The 17,020-nt window shown below is 37.3% G+C and overlaps 1 protein-coding gene across 1 annotated transcript in view; it reads right to left on the reverse strand.

Annotated features, from left to right (window-relative positions):
* The window catches only part of NAA25 (N-alpha-acetyltransferase 25, NatB auxiliary subunit), a 59,276-nt gene that overhangs the window by 4,543 nt on the left and 37,713 nt on the right, over positions 1 to 17,020 (reverse strand). Inside the window, exons 16-23 of the mRNA XM_024566602.4 lie at positions 14,609 to 14,760; positions 13,981 to 14,106; positions 12,025 to 12,268; positions 10,592 to 10,715; positions 9,496 to 9,561; positions 8,012 to 8,109; positions 6,513 to 6,623; positions 2,492 to 2,638 (exon numbers count right to left, since the gene is read on the reverse strand). Of these exons, the coding sequence (XP_024422370.1) occupies positions 2,492 to 2,638; positions 6,513 to 6,623; positions 8,012 to 8,109; positions 9,496 to 9,561; positions 10,592 to 10,715; positions 12,025 to 12,268; positions 13,981 to 14,106; positions 14,609 to 14,760 (1,068 nt within the window). The remainder of the gene's footprint in view (positions 1 to 2,491; positions 2,639 to 6,512; positions 6,624 to 8,011; positions 8,110 to 9,495; positions 9,562 to 10,591; positions 10,716 to 12,024; positions 12,269 to 13,980; positions 14,107 to 14,608; positions 14,761 to 17,020) is intronic.

Here is a 17,020-nt window from a genome sequence, read left to right on the forward strand (position 1 = left end):
GGAGGAAGACAGATCTTTAAGAAGAACCACAACTCACAGCCACAACAGCAGAGCTGTGGCGCCTGCCGCCTTCACACCCGACAGTCCTTCCCACGTACCATGTGTTCTGGGCTCTGCCGACCAACTCACTCACTCGTGGTGCCCCACACTTCACTTCCCTACTTCCATGCTTTTGCAAGCCTCCTCCTGTTTGGAGTCCCTTTCGTCCATTCCTGTCTTCCTGGTGAGAACTTAGTCCTCAAACGTCCCTTCCCTGGTAAGACTTTTAGACTAGCTCAGATTTTTGTGCCTATGTTGTATCTCCAAATTAATTTGTACCTCTCTGCAGCCAGGTCTTTGACCGCTATATTTCTGAAAGCTCTCAGCCCAATTACAGCGTGCTCAATAAATCTGTGTTTACTTCCTAAAAATCTCAAAGATACCCAGCAAAGCCCAACTATATGAAGCAATGTGACATTTGTTCAAGTGTGAAATCTTTAAGATATTTTTTTAAAAATAAGTACTGTAATTTTCAGTTTTTGTTTTTCTATAATATCAGGAAAGGAGATGTGAGTTTCAAATACAGAATGAGTTTGGATTTGGTCTAAAAAGTAAAAAGTTACAACTATAAATTACCAGATTTCTTTACATGTAAAAGTGTTCCAAAATAACCAGCAAGTTTCTCTGAAGTGGGAGGCAGAAGGCGAGAATCCTACCTGGGATGTACCTCCCTCTCTAGGACTCAGTTACTAAGCCTTTACTGGGTTCACGACTACCTGGAAGTCACGAAGGCTAGTGGCAGATACAAATGTATTTATTCCAGGGACAGATCAGAGGGAGAGGTGGGGACAGTTCTGGATGGTTGGACAGGGACTGCTTTGAGGCTGGGAACTGGGAGGTACTACTCTCTATTTTCTAACTCTCTTGAAACAAACAAAGGTTTGTGTATAAAGAGATAATGAAATATTATCAATTAAAAAATAACGTAGATAATTACTCATACATAATGGTCTCCTCCAGACTAAGTACAAAAACGCAAGATAAAACAATGTGTATAGGATGCTATCACTTGTACTTAAAGGCAAGAGGTGGGGGAAGGGAAACAGACATAATATGCTTGTAGATGACTTATCTAACTCAGGAAGAGTTCGATGAAAAACTATTGATTATAGCAGTTCCTTCTTGGAAAGGGAACTAACTAGGGAGCAGGTTAGAGTGAGAGGGAGACATCTTGCTGTATTCTTTCTTTACCCTTTGAAATTTTTTTTTTTTTTTTACCATGGGCATATTTTACTTTCAAAACAAGGGCTTAAAAAAAGACGACAAAAATAGTAATTCATCAATTGGTACTTCTAATCACCACTGAAGTCTACACTGATTCTAATATACATGGAAAGCAGCTGAATATACAGCTTACCAGGCTAAAACCAAACTTCTATTTACCATCTCAATATATGTCTTTCTTCATTAAGTCTTTGGGCATGTTCAAAGCTCTCAGACCCTACCCACAGTAAGCACTCCCACCAACTTTATGTTGAAGCTTTATAAAAGAGGAGCTTGCAATCTCTTACAGCTGGTGTGCCTAACAAGGTTCATTTTTTTCCCTTTCCTGGGAAAGTCTGGGGCTAGGGTGCTGCCTGCCCTCCGATTACTGGATGGGTTCCCTCATGGGCAGAGGCTCAGGTCAGACAGTGCTCAAGGGCAGCATTCCCTCAAGATCAGACTCCCATCACTGGAGCATGCCCTAGAAATGAAGGTGCCACCACTGTCCTTCTGGTCTCTATCAAAATCCTGAACCTACTCCAGGCTGGAGAATGTTAACTAACCTGACACCTTTAAATCTTCAATTATTTCAGGATGAAAACTTCATGTATTTAATTTTTTAAAAGAATCCACATTTGAAAGGCAAGGCTTTACAGGGATTTTGCTAACAGAATTTTAAGAAACCAGCCTAAAATAACTATCGGGAGAAATCTGATGACTGCTACGTTTGAATCCATACTTGGTTCCAATCTTTTTTCTGGCTAGCTTGCTCTAGCCTAATTATTTATGACATAATTATTCTGATGTCCAGCATCTCTCCTTTTTCAAGTAATAACCGCTAGGGTGGCAAAGAAGCCAGCCAGCCCAGTGGCAGGTAAATTCTCACTCAAGGAGACTGTCCCTGGATTGCAAAAATATATCTGGTTTCCTCTGTTCCTCAAAACAGGGACAGCACTAACTCTACTCCTCACCAATTCATCATTCATTTTCATGGTAAAAGAACAAGCCCCACAATGTACAGAAAGAAGGGATGGGCTGGGCCGGGGGGTGGGGGCAACGGGGTGGAAATAAAGGAGGAGAGGAATTCACCACTCCCACCCCCCAACACAACAAACTACTACTGCAGGTACCTTCTAATCACAATTCCTGTACAGAGAGAATGATAAATTGAAAATTAATGTGTCCTTGTGATAAGGATAAGAACATGTGTTTTTATATGGCTTATTACTGACCGCCTACATTCTCTTACCAGTGAGAGAGAAGTGTCTTCTAAAATAAGTTCTTCAAGTTTAAGTGCAATTAGATGAGTTTCAAGCCCTTTAATATGATCCACAACATTGGAAATTAAAGTCTGAAGCCCAGTAACATAGTCTTGAAAACTGGTAAAGACAGGTGGCTGAAAAAAAGATTTTTAAAAAGTTGAAAGATTATTAAACACATTTCCCGTGCTTACATCATATAAGCTATACTAACTGATTCCACACCATAGCATTACTTAATGCTATTAACAGTAATAAGGATGGACACAGTTTTGGGTATAAACACAGTCTCTAAAACCATGGTAAATTTAATTGCCACCAAATAATGCTAACTCAGCAACAATGACTTGAGCATTTTTTAAAGTGAGATTTCAGTTCACCCTGGGAAACTACAGACGAAATTCCAATAGAAAAATATCTTGGTTGGTCATTATTCAACTCCAGGCTGAGAATCTCCTGGAACACTAAAGGGGATGAGAGGAGCCAAGACTTCACTTCTCTTTATGTCTTTGAGATCTCCTCTAATGTTAATAACAGAAACAGAATATTCTAAGTTCTAATAGAAAAATAATGGGTGAGTACAGCTAAGAGAATTCTGAAAAAGAGTAGTTAAGGGGGATTTGCCCTAAAAGATATCAGAGTATATTATGCTTACATTAAATCTGGAGGGTACTGGCATATAACTAAATTGACAAAGTGAAAATAAACAAGTCCAAGACAGACCGAAAAATGTAAGAGAATTTGAATGGTAGCATTTCAAAACAGTGATTTCAAGTGGATAAATGGTACTGAGATAACTAGCTATACATTTTTGACATACAAAATAGTAAATACGAAAATTAATTCCAGAGAGATTAAATGTTTTTTCTAAAAATCCACTGAAGTCCCAGAAAAAAATTTAGGGAATGACTTCTGCAATCATAAATTGAAAATTCCTTTGTAAACATTATACTAAGTTAGAAACCATTTTAAAAAATCTTTTCTTTAAAAATTACTATAGTGACAAAAAAAATCACTCAAGTTAAAAGACTAATGACAAACTGGAAAAACCTGAATCATCTATGACAGAGAATTAATAACGCTATTATGTTAAGAGCCCAACAGCTCAAAATATATCAACAGGAAAAATATTACTACCACCGCAGGAAACCAGGGCAAAGTAGAACAAAAAATATAGCAAAGGAATCCCAGTAACACGATACAATTAAAAAAACAGATAACCACAAGAAAACTACCCAATCAAGTAATAAGGCCAAGACTTCAAGAAGTCTTCCTTGAAGGTTCATTATCAATAGAATTTTTTTTAATGCAAATCAGAAAAAAAGGAATAGCACTGTTCACCTATCAGATGGGTAAGGATACAGACACTCAACACTACTGGGGAATGTAAAGATGTACATACATAGTAATTTCAGATCAAAGAGATATCATAAGAAAAACATTATATATTCCTCTTTGTATATTTGTCCATATTTTAATAGCAGCATAATTTATAATACCTAAAAAATTAGAACAAACCAAATATTCATCAAACCATTAGAAGTAATGAGAAACATATATATTTGCTGAAATGAGACATCCAAGATACCCTACTAAAGGAAAACAAATAAACAAAAAAAGGAAGTTGCAGAACCTGTAGAACATGATTCTGCTTTGTTTGCAGTGGCTGTCACTGGTCAGTGGGAATATGGATGATCTTCACGTTATTTACACCCTTAGGTTACTTTGATAATCATAAAAATAGGTGAGCTATTTTTATTTTTGGAAACTAGAAAGCAACAACTACAAACCCCACAAAATCCAAATACCAAAAAGCTATTTAAGAAGTTCTAGGAGTTCTGGTGGAGGCTTCCACCAGCAGAGAGTTAATGAAGCAACTCTGATCTACTTTCAGACTTTACTCTCGTGAGGGTACAATTATCTTCAACACAGTGACTGAGAGAAGGTTCCTTCAGTTGGTCTCTCATCCCAATCTCAGTATACTTTGTTTTTGAATGACTGGTAACACCCAACACAGTGTCAAATCTAAGGAATTCCTGAATTTGTTATTCCTGAATTGTTACTGAATTGTGTAGGAAATCAACATTACTACTAAAACCATCGACATTTTCAAATAACAGTGGTTAATAACTCTTTTGCTATAGTGAACAAAGCCTCCCATTAATAATGATAGGGTAAATTCAAACATTAATAAGATAGAATATCATGTGTAGAATAAATCCTAAATAATTTTCTTTAAAAAAATATGAATTATGTAAATGTTTCACACATTCAAAAATCAAAACAATAAAGATGAGAGGAAACTCCAAAATCGAATACAAGCAGAAATAAAAGAACTTTATTTATATCCCACTAATAACATAATCTCAGTTTTTAATTCCCGGGCTTTTACAGAGTACCTTGGCTGTCTACATTCACTGGAACTTTTTTTTTTAATATCTGAAAATGCTGGGTGAAACATAATCTAAGGCAACTGCAAAAAATTTGAACGTTATTAATGGGTTTGTTATTGGAACTAGTAGTGGAACTGGACTAATTCCTAAACTATCTGGTATTTATGAAACAGCAAATGAACAAACATTTTGATGCTGTTGGGAAACAGGGTTCTCTGTGAAAAGGAAGCTACAAATGTGAAATGAGAGAAGGAAGGGAGGGAAGAACAGTGATGTTGGACTGAAGCTGGAGGTATCAGTCAGAATGAATTATTTAAAACTCTCTGTGTGTGCTGGTGTGGGTAATAAATTTCCTGTCTCTCTCTCTACTGACATAAACTAGAAATTATGAAACCTAATAGCAATTAGTACCCCTAACACCTAGATCTTGGTTTTGAAGTACCATTCCCCATGAAGGAACCAGGGCCCCTTGAAAAAATGTCTTCAGTTCAGTTCAGTGGGAAGATATAAAGTGCTTGGAGCATTTTGCTGTTCCAAAATATAAGGGCTTAAAAACAGATGAGGACATGTTCAAGGACAGGAACCAGCTTAAAATGGCTCTCACAAGCCAAATTTGGACACCCAAAAGAAAATGATGACACTGGATTATACGGTAAATTTAAAAAAGAATGAGTCCATAGTGATCCTCAAATAGATGGTGATATTAAAAATATATAAATATATGCATATATATGAATAATGCCATCTAATAAAGATAATGGATTGACAGAATTTTTAAAAATCACCATTGCGGAACCATCAATGTAGTGATAACTCATGCAAATTAGACTCACAGTGAATGCTAAAACCAGTGGGTGAAAAGCTGGTGAAAACTGAGATACTCATTCTCAAAGCCTCATCGCATAGATTACTCACTAATTAAAGGGGGAAAGGCTCCTTTACAATAAAGACACCCAGTACACTTCCTTTATCAAATAATTAAATCTGAAATCACCAATAACAGGACATCACAACATTAGTGCTTCTTGATTTAGTTTGCTGAAAAAGATACAGTATCTATGTTTAATCTAAACCTGAGGAAATTAGCCCAATCTAGATTATAGGACATTCTAGCTAAATCCTAGCTAGACTCTTCAACAATAAAGAAAAAACAATAGGCTAAGGAAATGTCAGATTTAAAAAATGTTAGATCCTTAGTAGAATTCTAGTATTTTGAAAAAGACTTTGAAGGACGTAATTATTGTGTCAATATTAAATTTCCTGAATACTGTGGTTTTTTAGGAGACTGCCCCTGCTCCTATCCTGGTTTGTTAAATATTACGAAGTCTGTACTTTTCCTTCAAATGGTTCAACAAACTAAGGGAGCGAGTAGGGGAGAATGAGAGAGAAATAAAACAAATGTAGCAAATTGTTAACAAGTGGTGAGACTAGGTAAGGATATATGGGTGTCATTATATTAGTCTTTCAGCTTCCCTGTAGGTGTGTAACTTAAAAAAAATGCTGGAGAGAGAAAATAAATGCAGATAGGATCACAAGGTCTCTTACAACACGCAGGAAAACAGTAAAAAGAAAAAGCAGCGTGCAGCCAGATTATTACTTGTCTTTTCTCTGTTATTACCATAATGATGCTGGTTTCTTTTTTCTTCTTTTTCTTTTTCTGTAAATTTAACTTGTATGGTCTCAGGACACTCTCACAGTAACTGGACACCCAAAGGATAATAGAAATAGTCTGAAAGAGAAAAAAATTACAAATTCATGAATAAGGATTACACTCAAGGCAACTATCAGGAACAGTTAAATAACGGACTAAACAAGAAATGGACAGTTCTTCTGAACAAATCCCTTCATTTTCTCCTCTAACTCTCCGCTCTCTAATATCTACGATCGCCACCCTATTCAGGGCTTCATCATCTCCTGCTTAGAATATTCTAACAGCTTAAATCTTTCTCCAGGCTTTCCCAGCTCTAAATCCATCGTCCACTGGATCCAACTTCCCTTCTCTTCCCTATAGGAAGTGGGGATCTATTAACATCCTTTTCACTCAAGTGCAAAGTCCTGATTCCTAAACATGGAATCCAAAGGTTCTTTACAACAGGTCTCTTCCCACCCACCTGTCCAGCCAGGCAAGATACTATCTTACCTGCAAACCTTAATTGAAATATATATGGAGAATCTCCCTAGTTGGTCAACACATATCCTCTGTATTAAGTTAGGTGTCTAATGTTTACATGTGTTCTCCTATGCTACAGTGTATGCATGTACATATACGTGCAATTATTTATTACTCATTCATTCATTCATTCACTCATTCATTAAGTGTACCTCAGGCACTTACAATGTGCCAGGCACCGGAACAGAGGATACTGCCCTCCTGAAGCTTACAGACTAGTAGGGGAAGAAAGTAAATAAACATGCCACAGAAATTAAATACAAGGTAATGGATTATGAGTGTTTGTGATCCTTGTCCTTTTTCTGCTAAAAAGAAGGAGAGTTTTGCTATATCAGATCCTGGATCCTCCTTCATTATGCAGAATCTCAGTAATTAGAGTATAGCAACAACAAATTAAAGAAGCTGGAGGAATTAATTTAAACTAAATAACAGCTGAGTCAAAAAGAAAAATGAACAAAAAACATCTAGATCTGACGTGGATCAGATCTTTAAAGATGAGTAAAGCAAATTTCAAGTTTATCTAAGCATTTGGAATGAAATCTTGGTATTCTTGGAAGGAGTTGGCTCAGAAAACGACAAACTGTTTTTCAATTAACGAAAGTAAGGGGTAAGGGATTAAGTTATAGGTATATGGTGCCTAATATCTCTTTATTTTTGAAAAATTAATCCCGCCCTGGCTGGTGTGGCTCAGTGGATTGAGTGCCAGCCTGTGAACCAAGGGGTCGCTGGTTTGATTCCCAGTCAGGGCATGTGCCTGGGTTGTGGGCCAGGTCCCCAGTGGGGGGTGCGTGGTAGGCAACCACATATTGATGTTTCTCTTCTTTTTCTCCCTCCCTTCTCCCCTCTCTCTAAATATAAATAAACAAAATATTTTTTAAAGAAAGAAAAAATTAATCCTGCATTCAATTAAGAAAAATCTGTTTTTTCGGGAAGAAAACAAAACATACCTCACCAAAGAAGACTAGATTTTCTAAACGAGTAGGGTGTGTTTTCAAGTTACCATCTTTAACTTCTAACAGGTCACCTTTACATTTACTGAAGACATCTGAAAACAGAAAAATATTTCATGGTTTTAGGCAGCTTTTGTTTCAATGTTATTTTTAGGAATACAATGCACAATCTACTAAAGAATAAGCAAATATAAAAGCTTAATCCAGAAAGCCTCCCCTCACACACAATAAACCAAACACCAAAGATTATCCATCTGTGTTAAATTCTTTAAAAAGCCACATGACTATTGCTCTACTGTCTTCAACACATAAAAGGTAGCTTTACAAATTCTATATTCCAGGGTCTAAGCCTTTTCCCAATAGGGCACAATAAAATTAAGTCTCCACGTGAGTGATTTAGAAGAACTTGTGCCATTAAGGACTGTAAGACTAAAGTACATGGTAGAAATGCACCTTTATAACAAATTCCACATTTAATTCTCATGATCGTTATTATCTTTTAAGTATCATTCTTCATTTCAGCAATAAGAGACTGTTCAGAATCCTGAACAGACAGACCCTTAGAGATTTAAAATGGTTATTTGTATCCTTTTATCAAATAATTCCTTTACTAGGAATTTAGTAACAAGAAAATAATCAAGTAAGTACCCAAAAACTTGTGTTCCAAGATGTTCATTTCAGCAGTTATAAATATACATTATAAATATTGCTACAAATAACTCAAGTGTACAATATGTATTCAATGGGAAGATACATAAATAAATTTGGTACACTGATATAAGACCAATGAATGGAATGTATGTGTGTGTGTGTGTGTATGCAGAGATTACCAAAATATATATATATATAAATAAAATTGACATGGTAAGACATCCAAGGCAATAAGAAATTACAGTCAGTCCTGGCAGGTGTGGCTCCGTGGATTGAGCCCTGGCCTGCGAACTGAAGGGTTGTGGGTTCAACTGCCAAACAGGGCACATGCCTGGATTGCAGGCAGGTACGGTTGGCGGGGTGTGGGCTGGGTCCCCAGTTGGGGGTATGTGAGAGGGAAATGATTGATGTTTCTCTCCCTCTCTTTCTCCCTCCCTTCCCCTCTCTTTGAAAATAAATACATTAATTAAATCTTTAAAAAAAATACAGTCAGAAAAACATGTATTATTCCTTCTCATATGTTAAAAATAATCACTACTACGTATTTCCATATACTTTGGGTGGTATCTAGGACTATAAGCTCCAAAGCATCAACAGTTCTTACGTACCCGTGAGGGAATGGTTCTGGGAAAGGGGAGAAGACGATCCACACTTGTCACTGTTCTATGATAGGTACCTACTAGTTTTGTAATCAGAACTTTTTGAGATGAAAAACAATTCTTTAAATATACCAAAAGTATACAATACTTTCACATCTTCTTGCAAGTTTCAATTTTTAAAAATGAACTATTATGAGATACAAAAGGGGAATCCACAGCAAGATCGCTTACCTTTTAACTGTTGTAGTAAAGACTTCAGACTATTCTCTACTCGCTCCTGGATCTCCACTGTATCATCTAAAATCGAAAAACAGTGAAAAACATTCCTTTTTTTAGCAAGCTTAATACCTTCACATGGCAAAAACATTTTTCTTTTCTCTTAAGACCTGTAGGCATCTAAATTTTATTACTGAGAGGCTGAGAGAAAGATGACAGAAAGGAAAAGGAAAAGAAACTGAAAAAAAGAAAAAGGGAAAGAAAAAAAGAAGAAAAAGAAAGGTATTAATTACCTTCTGCCCAAAGCACTACCTAAAATTCTCTCAGAGGACTAGAAATCTATGTTTCAAATACGCTAAGTGACAGGATGTATAAACCTTATGATTTAGGAGGGAAAAAAAGGCAGTCTGTAGGACATTTGTGATTATCACCAGTTTGAAAGCTTAGAAAAAAAACTCTTCTCCACAAAGATAAGGGCTTCATTTTTTTTTTTTAAGATTCTATTTATTTACTTTTAGAGAGAGGGGAAGGGATGGAGAAAGACAGGGAGAGAAACATCGATGTGAGAGAGAAATATTGATTGCCTCTCATACGTACCCCAATAGAGGATCAAACCCGCAACCAGGCATGTGCCCTGATTAGAATCAAACCGGCCACCTTTCACTTTGTGGGACAAGGTCCAACCAACTAGGCCATAATGGTCAGGGCAGGGCTTCATTTTTAAATAAAGAATTCAATCTGAAGCCTAAACAATATTTTAACAAATCAAGAATTTGTTTCTTCAATTTTTGAACCTCTAAGATTTCAAATATGGGAAAGACTTAAATTTAAACTTCTAAAACATTACTTTGTAACCTTTGAATGTACTTTCTTATATGTTGAACCTAAAAAGACTTCAAATATGGAAAAGACTTAAATTTAAACTTCCAAAATATTACTTTGTATTTTTTTAATATACTTTCTTGTATGTTAAACCAGAACAGCTTCCAGCTTCCATCTCCTCCAAATATTTCCAAATAACAAATTTAGATATTCTGCTGCATTTACTAAGTGTAATGTTGCAATGACAAAGACCCAGTAAATAAATACACTCATGTAAATATGCACTTACCTAAACCACTGGTATCCAGCTCATAAATATCACTAACAAGATAAAAAGAACTGGTCTGACACTGAGAACAGCCAGAGTTAAAGAATCCACCCATTCTGGTAGGCACAGGACCAAGGAAAGGATACTGAAAAAGAAAGGAAAAAAGTAATTTACTTTAACTTCATGTAAATTCATACAAAATAAGAAAACAAAGGACTATAACTACTAGATAAAAATCTGTCTTAGTGAATAACTTGCAAACCACTGGTCAGCAAACCACAGCAGCCCCCTTCTCTCCCTATCCACAGGAGATATATTCGAAGACCCCAGTGGACGCCTGAAACTGTGGATACTACCAAACCCTATATATACCATCTTTGACGATACATACATACCTATGATAAAGTTTAATTTATAAATTAGGCAAGAGATTAACAACAATAACTGAAATAAAATAGAACAATTATAACAATATACCAAAATGACAGTTAAATGAATGTGGTCACTTGTTTCAGGGGATCCCTTGCTGAAAAGTCTTCGATGAGCTCAGTGCTTTCTGGCGCAACACACTGCCAGCAATCAGAACACGAATTTCATTTGCGTCTTCCACCCGTACATGCAGCACCTTTCCACCTTAACTAAGTACTTATTACATACTGTGGCCATAACTTTTGCAGTTTGAGGTGCAAAAGAAAAACAGCACAAATTTCCTTTGTCCTTCTTTACATAGAAGATTTATTCTTAATGTAGATCTCTGCAACCTTTGATTTTCCCTTTCCTTATTAAATTGAGAACTTTTACCTTGTCACTTAAAGGAAAGTACTTTATGGCTTCTCTTTAGCATATCCAAATTGCCAGCATCACTTCTCTTGTGCTTTGGGGCCATTGTTAAGTAAAATAAGAGTTACTCCAATATCCTGAAACCCAAGACAACTACTAAGTGGCTAAAGGGGCAGGTAGTATGCACAGCTTGGAATGCTGGACAGAGGGATGACAGAGGACGGGGTGGGACAGAACAGGACAGCATGAGATTTCATCACGTTACTCAGAACAGCAAGCAATTTAAACCTTACAAATTGTTTATTTCTGGAAATTCCCATTTAATATTTTCAGACTGTAGTTGACTGCAGATGGCCAACTGTAACTGTGGAAAGCATTAACTATGATTTTTTTTTAACAGGGACTACAATAACTAAATCATTATAGTGAAAATAGATAGCTATTAAAAGTTTACTACCACAAAAAGAAAGCTATTTTGCTTTTCCTCATTCTCCAATGTGGATATTAAGCCAGCCTCTGCAATCCCCAAGTCTGTAATATTTGCCTTTTCCCTGAAGATATCCTAGACTGGGTCAGAATATTTCTCTTTACTATTGACTCACCCCAAATTCCTAGTTTAAAAAGACACTCATAGATTACTGTGGCTTTGCTTAAAAAATACATTTTGATGATACCTGAATTTCCTTCTCAATAAATCGCTTTCCTGTCTCCAGGGCCACCTCCAGCTGTTGAAGGAGCACACGAAGAATATCAATCCTGGAGGACACACCATTCTCAGTGGTCTTCTCTGAGTTCTTTGGCTGCACAGGGTGGTTCAGACTTGGAAGGCCACTGATCAGCCTCAGTGTTAAGGAACGAATTCTTAACCACATGGTCTCCTCCTCCAAAGAAAGTTTCTTATGTTCTTCAGAAATATCCCTTAAAAAAAAAATCCCCAAACCATCCCTTTTACTCAATGTTTTTGCCTTTAAATCTTTCAAAGTTCACTTTCATTAGAAAAGATGCCTTTGAATGGTTCTGGCTTTCATTTACTAGCTGAATGATCTTAAACCTAAATCATCCAAGTCTGCATTTTGATATCCATAAATGGGAATGATAACCTATTTAACAGGTCATTTTTCCCCCTTAAGTGAAACTTTTCTGATGATAAAATACATGATATAAAAATTTCAAATGACAGAAAAGTAAAAAATAGGAAAACATTCCCTGATAATCAAGCACCCACCATATTAACAAACTTTTATAGATCCTTTCAGATTTTTGCAAGTGAGAGGAATGAAATGCAACTAAAAAATACTTATATAACTGATTTTAAACACATAAATGGGTTCACAGTATTCATGCTATTTTGCAAACTGCACGTGTTTATGATAGGGTGTACAGGCAAAAACAGCATAGCAAGCCTGAGCTATTATCTTTAGAAGGGCCTGCTTGCAAGGATACCCTTGGCTGGCGTCTGGACACTTGGTGCGCCAACCACTCCCTAAATGATAAGAGTGGCTCCCTGTGCCTAGACTCTCTGTACAAACCCTATGGTTTATGGCGAACACCTGCTCTCCTTTGGGGAGTCTGCAATAGTGGTACAGGCTAGAAGGAGGGTGCCTACATAATCAGCTGATAAAAACCTTGGGCACCGACTTTCTAAGGGGTTCTCTGAGCAGAAACATTGCACAAACATCCTCTATTTTTCACTGCTGGAGAAAGGAGCACACTTGGTATGGCCCCTCGACGGAGGGAGAGGGCACTGAAGTCTGTTTTTCTGTTGCTGATCCTGTCAAGTATCCTTCTGTTATAATAAACCCTGTGAGTGCCAACTATATGTTGAGTCCCACAAGTCCTAGCAAATCCCTAAATCACTGTATGTTCAGAACTACCTCATACACACATACCTGCGTGCCTGTGCACCTGTTCCCTCAGGTCCCACTTTCCTAGAAGCAGAACTGCCGAACCAAATAGTATATGGAATTTTCAACCTTGATACATGCCACTAAAATTCCCTGATTAGAGAAGGTTACATAAAAGTTTACCCCCATGTGAATGCACAACAAACATTTTCCGACAATCTTGCTGAGCACACATATTACTCTTTTTTTATCTTTGTCTGATAGGTTAAAAAAAACTTTATTGCTACAAGATACATTCCTTTGAATTTTCTGTTAAGCCCTTTATACAATGTTTTTGAGTTATCTTCTGATTTACTGCTCTTTATATATGAAGGATATTAATATATATGAAGAAATTTACCAACTTACCACATAGCTTTAGAACTTGTTAACAAATTTACTCCTAGGTAAAGGCTAATATTTACAAAGGTCAAACTGTTTATGTTTCCAGTTTTGATGTAATGCTAAGAAAGGCTTTCCCCAACCATTTTTTAAAATTTTATATTTTCTTCTAGAATGTCTAAGAACTTTTAACATCATCTTCGATCTCTCTGGAATGTGTTCTCACAGGTGCTACAAAAGAGGCTCTAACTTCTAGATTAGCCAGTAATCCCAACGTAGGGGTCAGATTTATTTTCTTACTATGGCTTACTTATATTTTCTGATCCTTACAACAAACATGGTATCCTATTTATATGTCAATTAGATTCATCCAAATTCTTTAAAAATAAATTGCCTGAGGTTTACCTATCTTTTGGATCCCAGCTGAAGAAAACATTTAAGTCCCTGTTGTCTCGCAAGGCTTCCCACGGAATGTCATCTTCTTCTGGTCGAAGATTCATTGACTTTATACTCTCTGCTAAGCTGATTGATCTGTGATACAGAGAGTTTATTTATGTATTACTTTAGTAATAAAACAGCCATAAAAACATATTAGCCAGGACTCTGTTTTACTAGAAAGAAAGGAAAGAGAAAGGAAGGGAGGCAAGGTTTACTAGTAAGAAACAACGGCTTGTATAAGGTGAAAGAGAACCAAGCACAGACCATGCTGACCTGAGTCTGGAAGCCCAACCACAATAAAGTGGATCAACATTAATTCCTGAAACCCCATGTCTGCAGGGACCCTTGTGAACACAATCCTGCCCACAGCCTAGCTGGCTTCTGTATGGAACCTGGCAGCACTCTCATTCCCAGGACATGTACCAGGCTCTATCCTCTTTCTTCCCTGTGCCCCCACCCCCCACTACACACACACTTTCTCCTTTTTTCCCATTTGCCTTAGCTTAAGCCTGCTAATATCACCCATGAGCCCATTAAGGAGTCTCAGCCTCTGATATAATCCCTCAGTTCTTTTTTAGCTCTCAGCAATACTTACATATTTGCTTCAAGTAGAAGGTCTAACAACATCCGTTCAGTACGGACTTGTGCAAAATGAAGAGAATTATTCAGCCTGTTCCTAAAAGCGATAAACTCTGGGATCTTCTCAAATGCACCATATTTGTAAGCTTGAATAATATATTCTGAGGTCTGGGAAGAAAAGAATTACCTTAGTATAAATATTTCACAGGTCAGACAATGAAGGCAAAACTTGCCAGCCAAAAAAACAAAAACAAAACATAACACTCAGGCTAAAATTAAGTAAGGTGTTGAATCTAATGTTTAAAGGTCTTGGTCACCAAGTTGACTATCAGCTTTTTAAAATGTTATTTCTTCTTTCCTACGCCAGAGTCAAATTGTCTTCTTTACTAATATTACTACTAGTAACACCAGCTGCTGCCACCACCGCACAGACCTTTTCTTAGCAGTTATGTCCTTCAGTTCAACAGGACTAGAGGTTTGTTATGCCACATCAGTCAAAACTTTGGTTAGTGCCATTGTGGAAGGGATATTACTCCATGTTTTTCTGCATCTAAGATACACTGTTGTATACAAAGGCTCCAAAACCACAAGAATAATATAACCACCCTACCCACCCCCCCGAAATCACTCTACTTCAGAAAAAAAGGTGCTCCTGGGTTTTGTTTATTTCTGAATACAGTATCACAAACATAGGGCATATATTACATCAGATTAGAAAGAAGTTGCCAAACCAAAGACCTGTAAAAGCCCATGTCATAATCTGAGGAAAGACTTCCAGAATCAGGTTACTTGTCCATCCAAACTCCCTAAGATCTCTGCTGGAAAATTCCTTAACAAGTATGTGAAGGCAACACTCTCCACATCCACTTTAATTTAGACTGGTGCACATATGCAGATGAAACATTGGGAACAGAGGCAAGATAAAGAATTCTAAAGAGAAATTCTGGCACGACAGAACAAAATCTCAGGGAAGAACATTTCATGGGTGGACCTATGCCATCAGGATGAGAAGTCAGGAGGGCACCCTTTTGGGCCAAGGAAAGTGTGAAGCTCAAAGATCCTTTCTAGAAAAGCCAATCTTTTTGCACAACCTTGATCAGCTTTGCCCCCATCTCCATAATGTTCGAGTAATTCGCCCAATAGGAAATAGGCTAATAGTTAACAACATACCCTCTGATACACAGCCTCGCAGGGTTCATTTCAGGCCGCGGGATTGCGCCACGGGCGCTAATTCAACTGCATTCGATGCGGCTTTTAAACCCCCATGGGACACCTCGGCGAGCTGTTTGCCTGCAGTATCTGGAGAAATTAAAGACGGACGGACACAAGAAAATTAAAAAGATTACTTGTGATCCCGCAGGTTTAAAGGACTATCTGAAAAAGCTCAAGTGTACCTTCTAGTCTGATTAAAGGACAGTGATAGGCCCCACTGAGAAGAGGCCAGGATACTCTGAACACATATGCGTATCCGATGGCCTCTTGGCTTGAAAAAACACAGCAAGGTTTATCAGCAGGCCTTGCAGTAGGAACTTATCACTTGAAAAAAACAGCTGGTTCGGAACATATGATCCAGCAATTAATCAAGATAATATGACTTTGGTGATTCCAATCAGATTTATCAATTACAGTTCCAAAATACGGTATGATTAAAGGAAAGAACCCAGCCTTACCAAGTGTAGAAGCAGTTTTAGTTATGAAGTGGTCCACTTTAGAAAAAAGGAAACAGCTTTAAAAAGAGAAAAATCGGGGACTACAAAGAAGGAATGTGTAGTCCTCCAACAAACTAAGAAGATGTCTCTAGTCCTCTGGAAGCCCTTTGGGAGACAGCCCTCCTTTAATGCTGCAGTGAGCAACCACTACAGAGCTAGGAAAGGGCCGCGTAGCTACCGACGGGACAAAGGCTGAGAAAGGGCTACAATTTGAAGAAACACCCAGGCTATTAGAACTGCAGGCAAACCTGGAAGCCACAGGCACTTTAAAGACTTCAGAATATCAGAGAATGTTGGCTGGGCCTATTCCTACTCATTTATGAACCACTGAGGCTATTTAGATCCCATTCGGATTCCTGAAATGAACCCTGGTCACTAAAAATTTGCAAAATACATGGACATCAAACCCCTAAATAATGGTTTTTATGAATATCTAAAATATAGATTGTTAAGTGGAAACTTTTTTAAAAGTATAAGTAACTTTTGGAGATACAAAAATCTAGCTCTAATTCTCATACTGTAAAAATCTATTTCTAAGTAATGATGACAGCAGACAATGACCTTTCCAGAGAGAAACTCCCTATACAGACCTTCCAAATCCAACTGTCATTTCCACAGCACAAAGCCTTACAAGGCAAAAAATCAGATTTCCCATTAGGAGTAAAAGTGTTCTTTCAAAGAGCTAGTTGGGAATTGAAATACATGTCACTCAAGGACAC

Source organism: Desmodus rotundus, chromosome 7 (assembly GCF_022682495.2).
Source record: "Desmodus rotundus isolate HL8 chromosome 7, HLdesRot8A.1, whole genome shotgun sequence".
Lineage (NCBI taxonomy): Eukaryota > Metazoa > Chordata > Mammalia > Chiroptera > Phyllostomidae > Desmodus > Desmodus rotundus.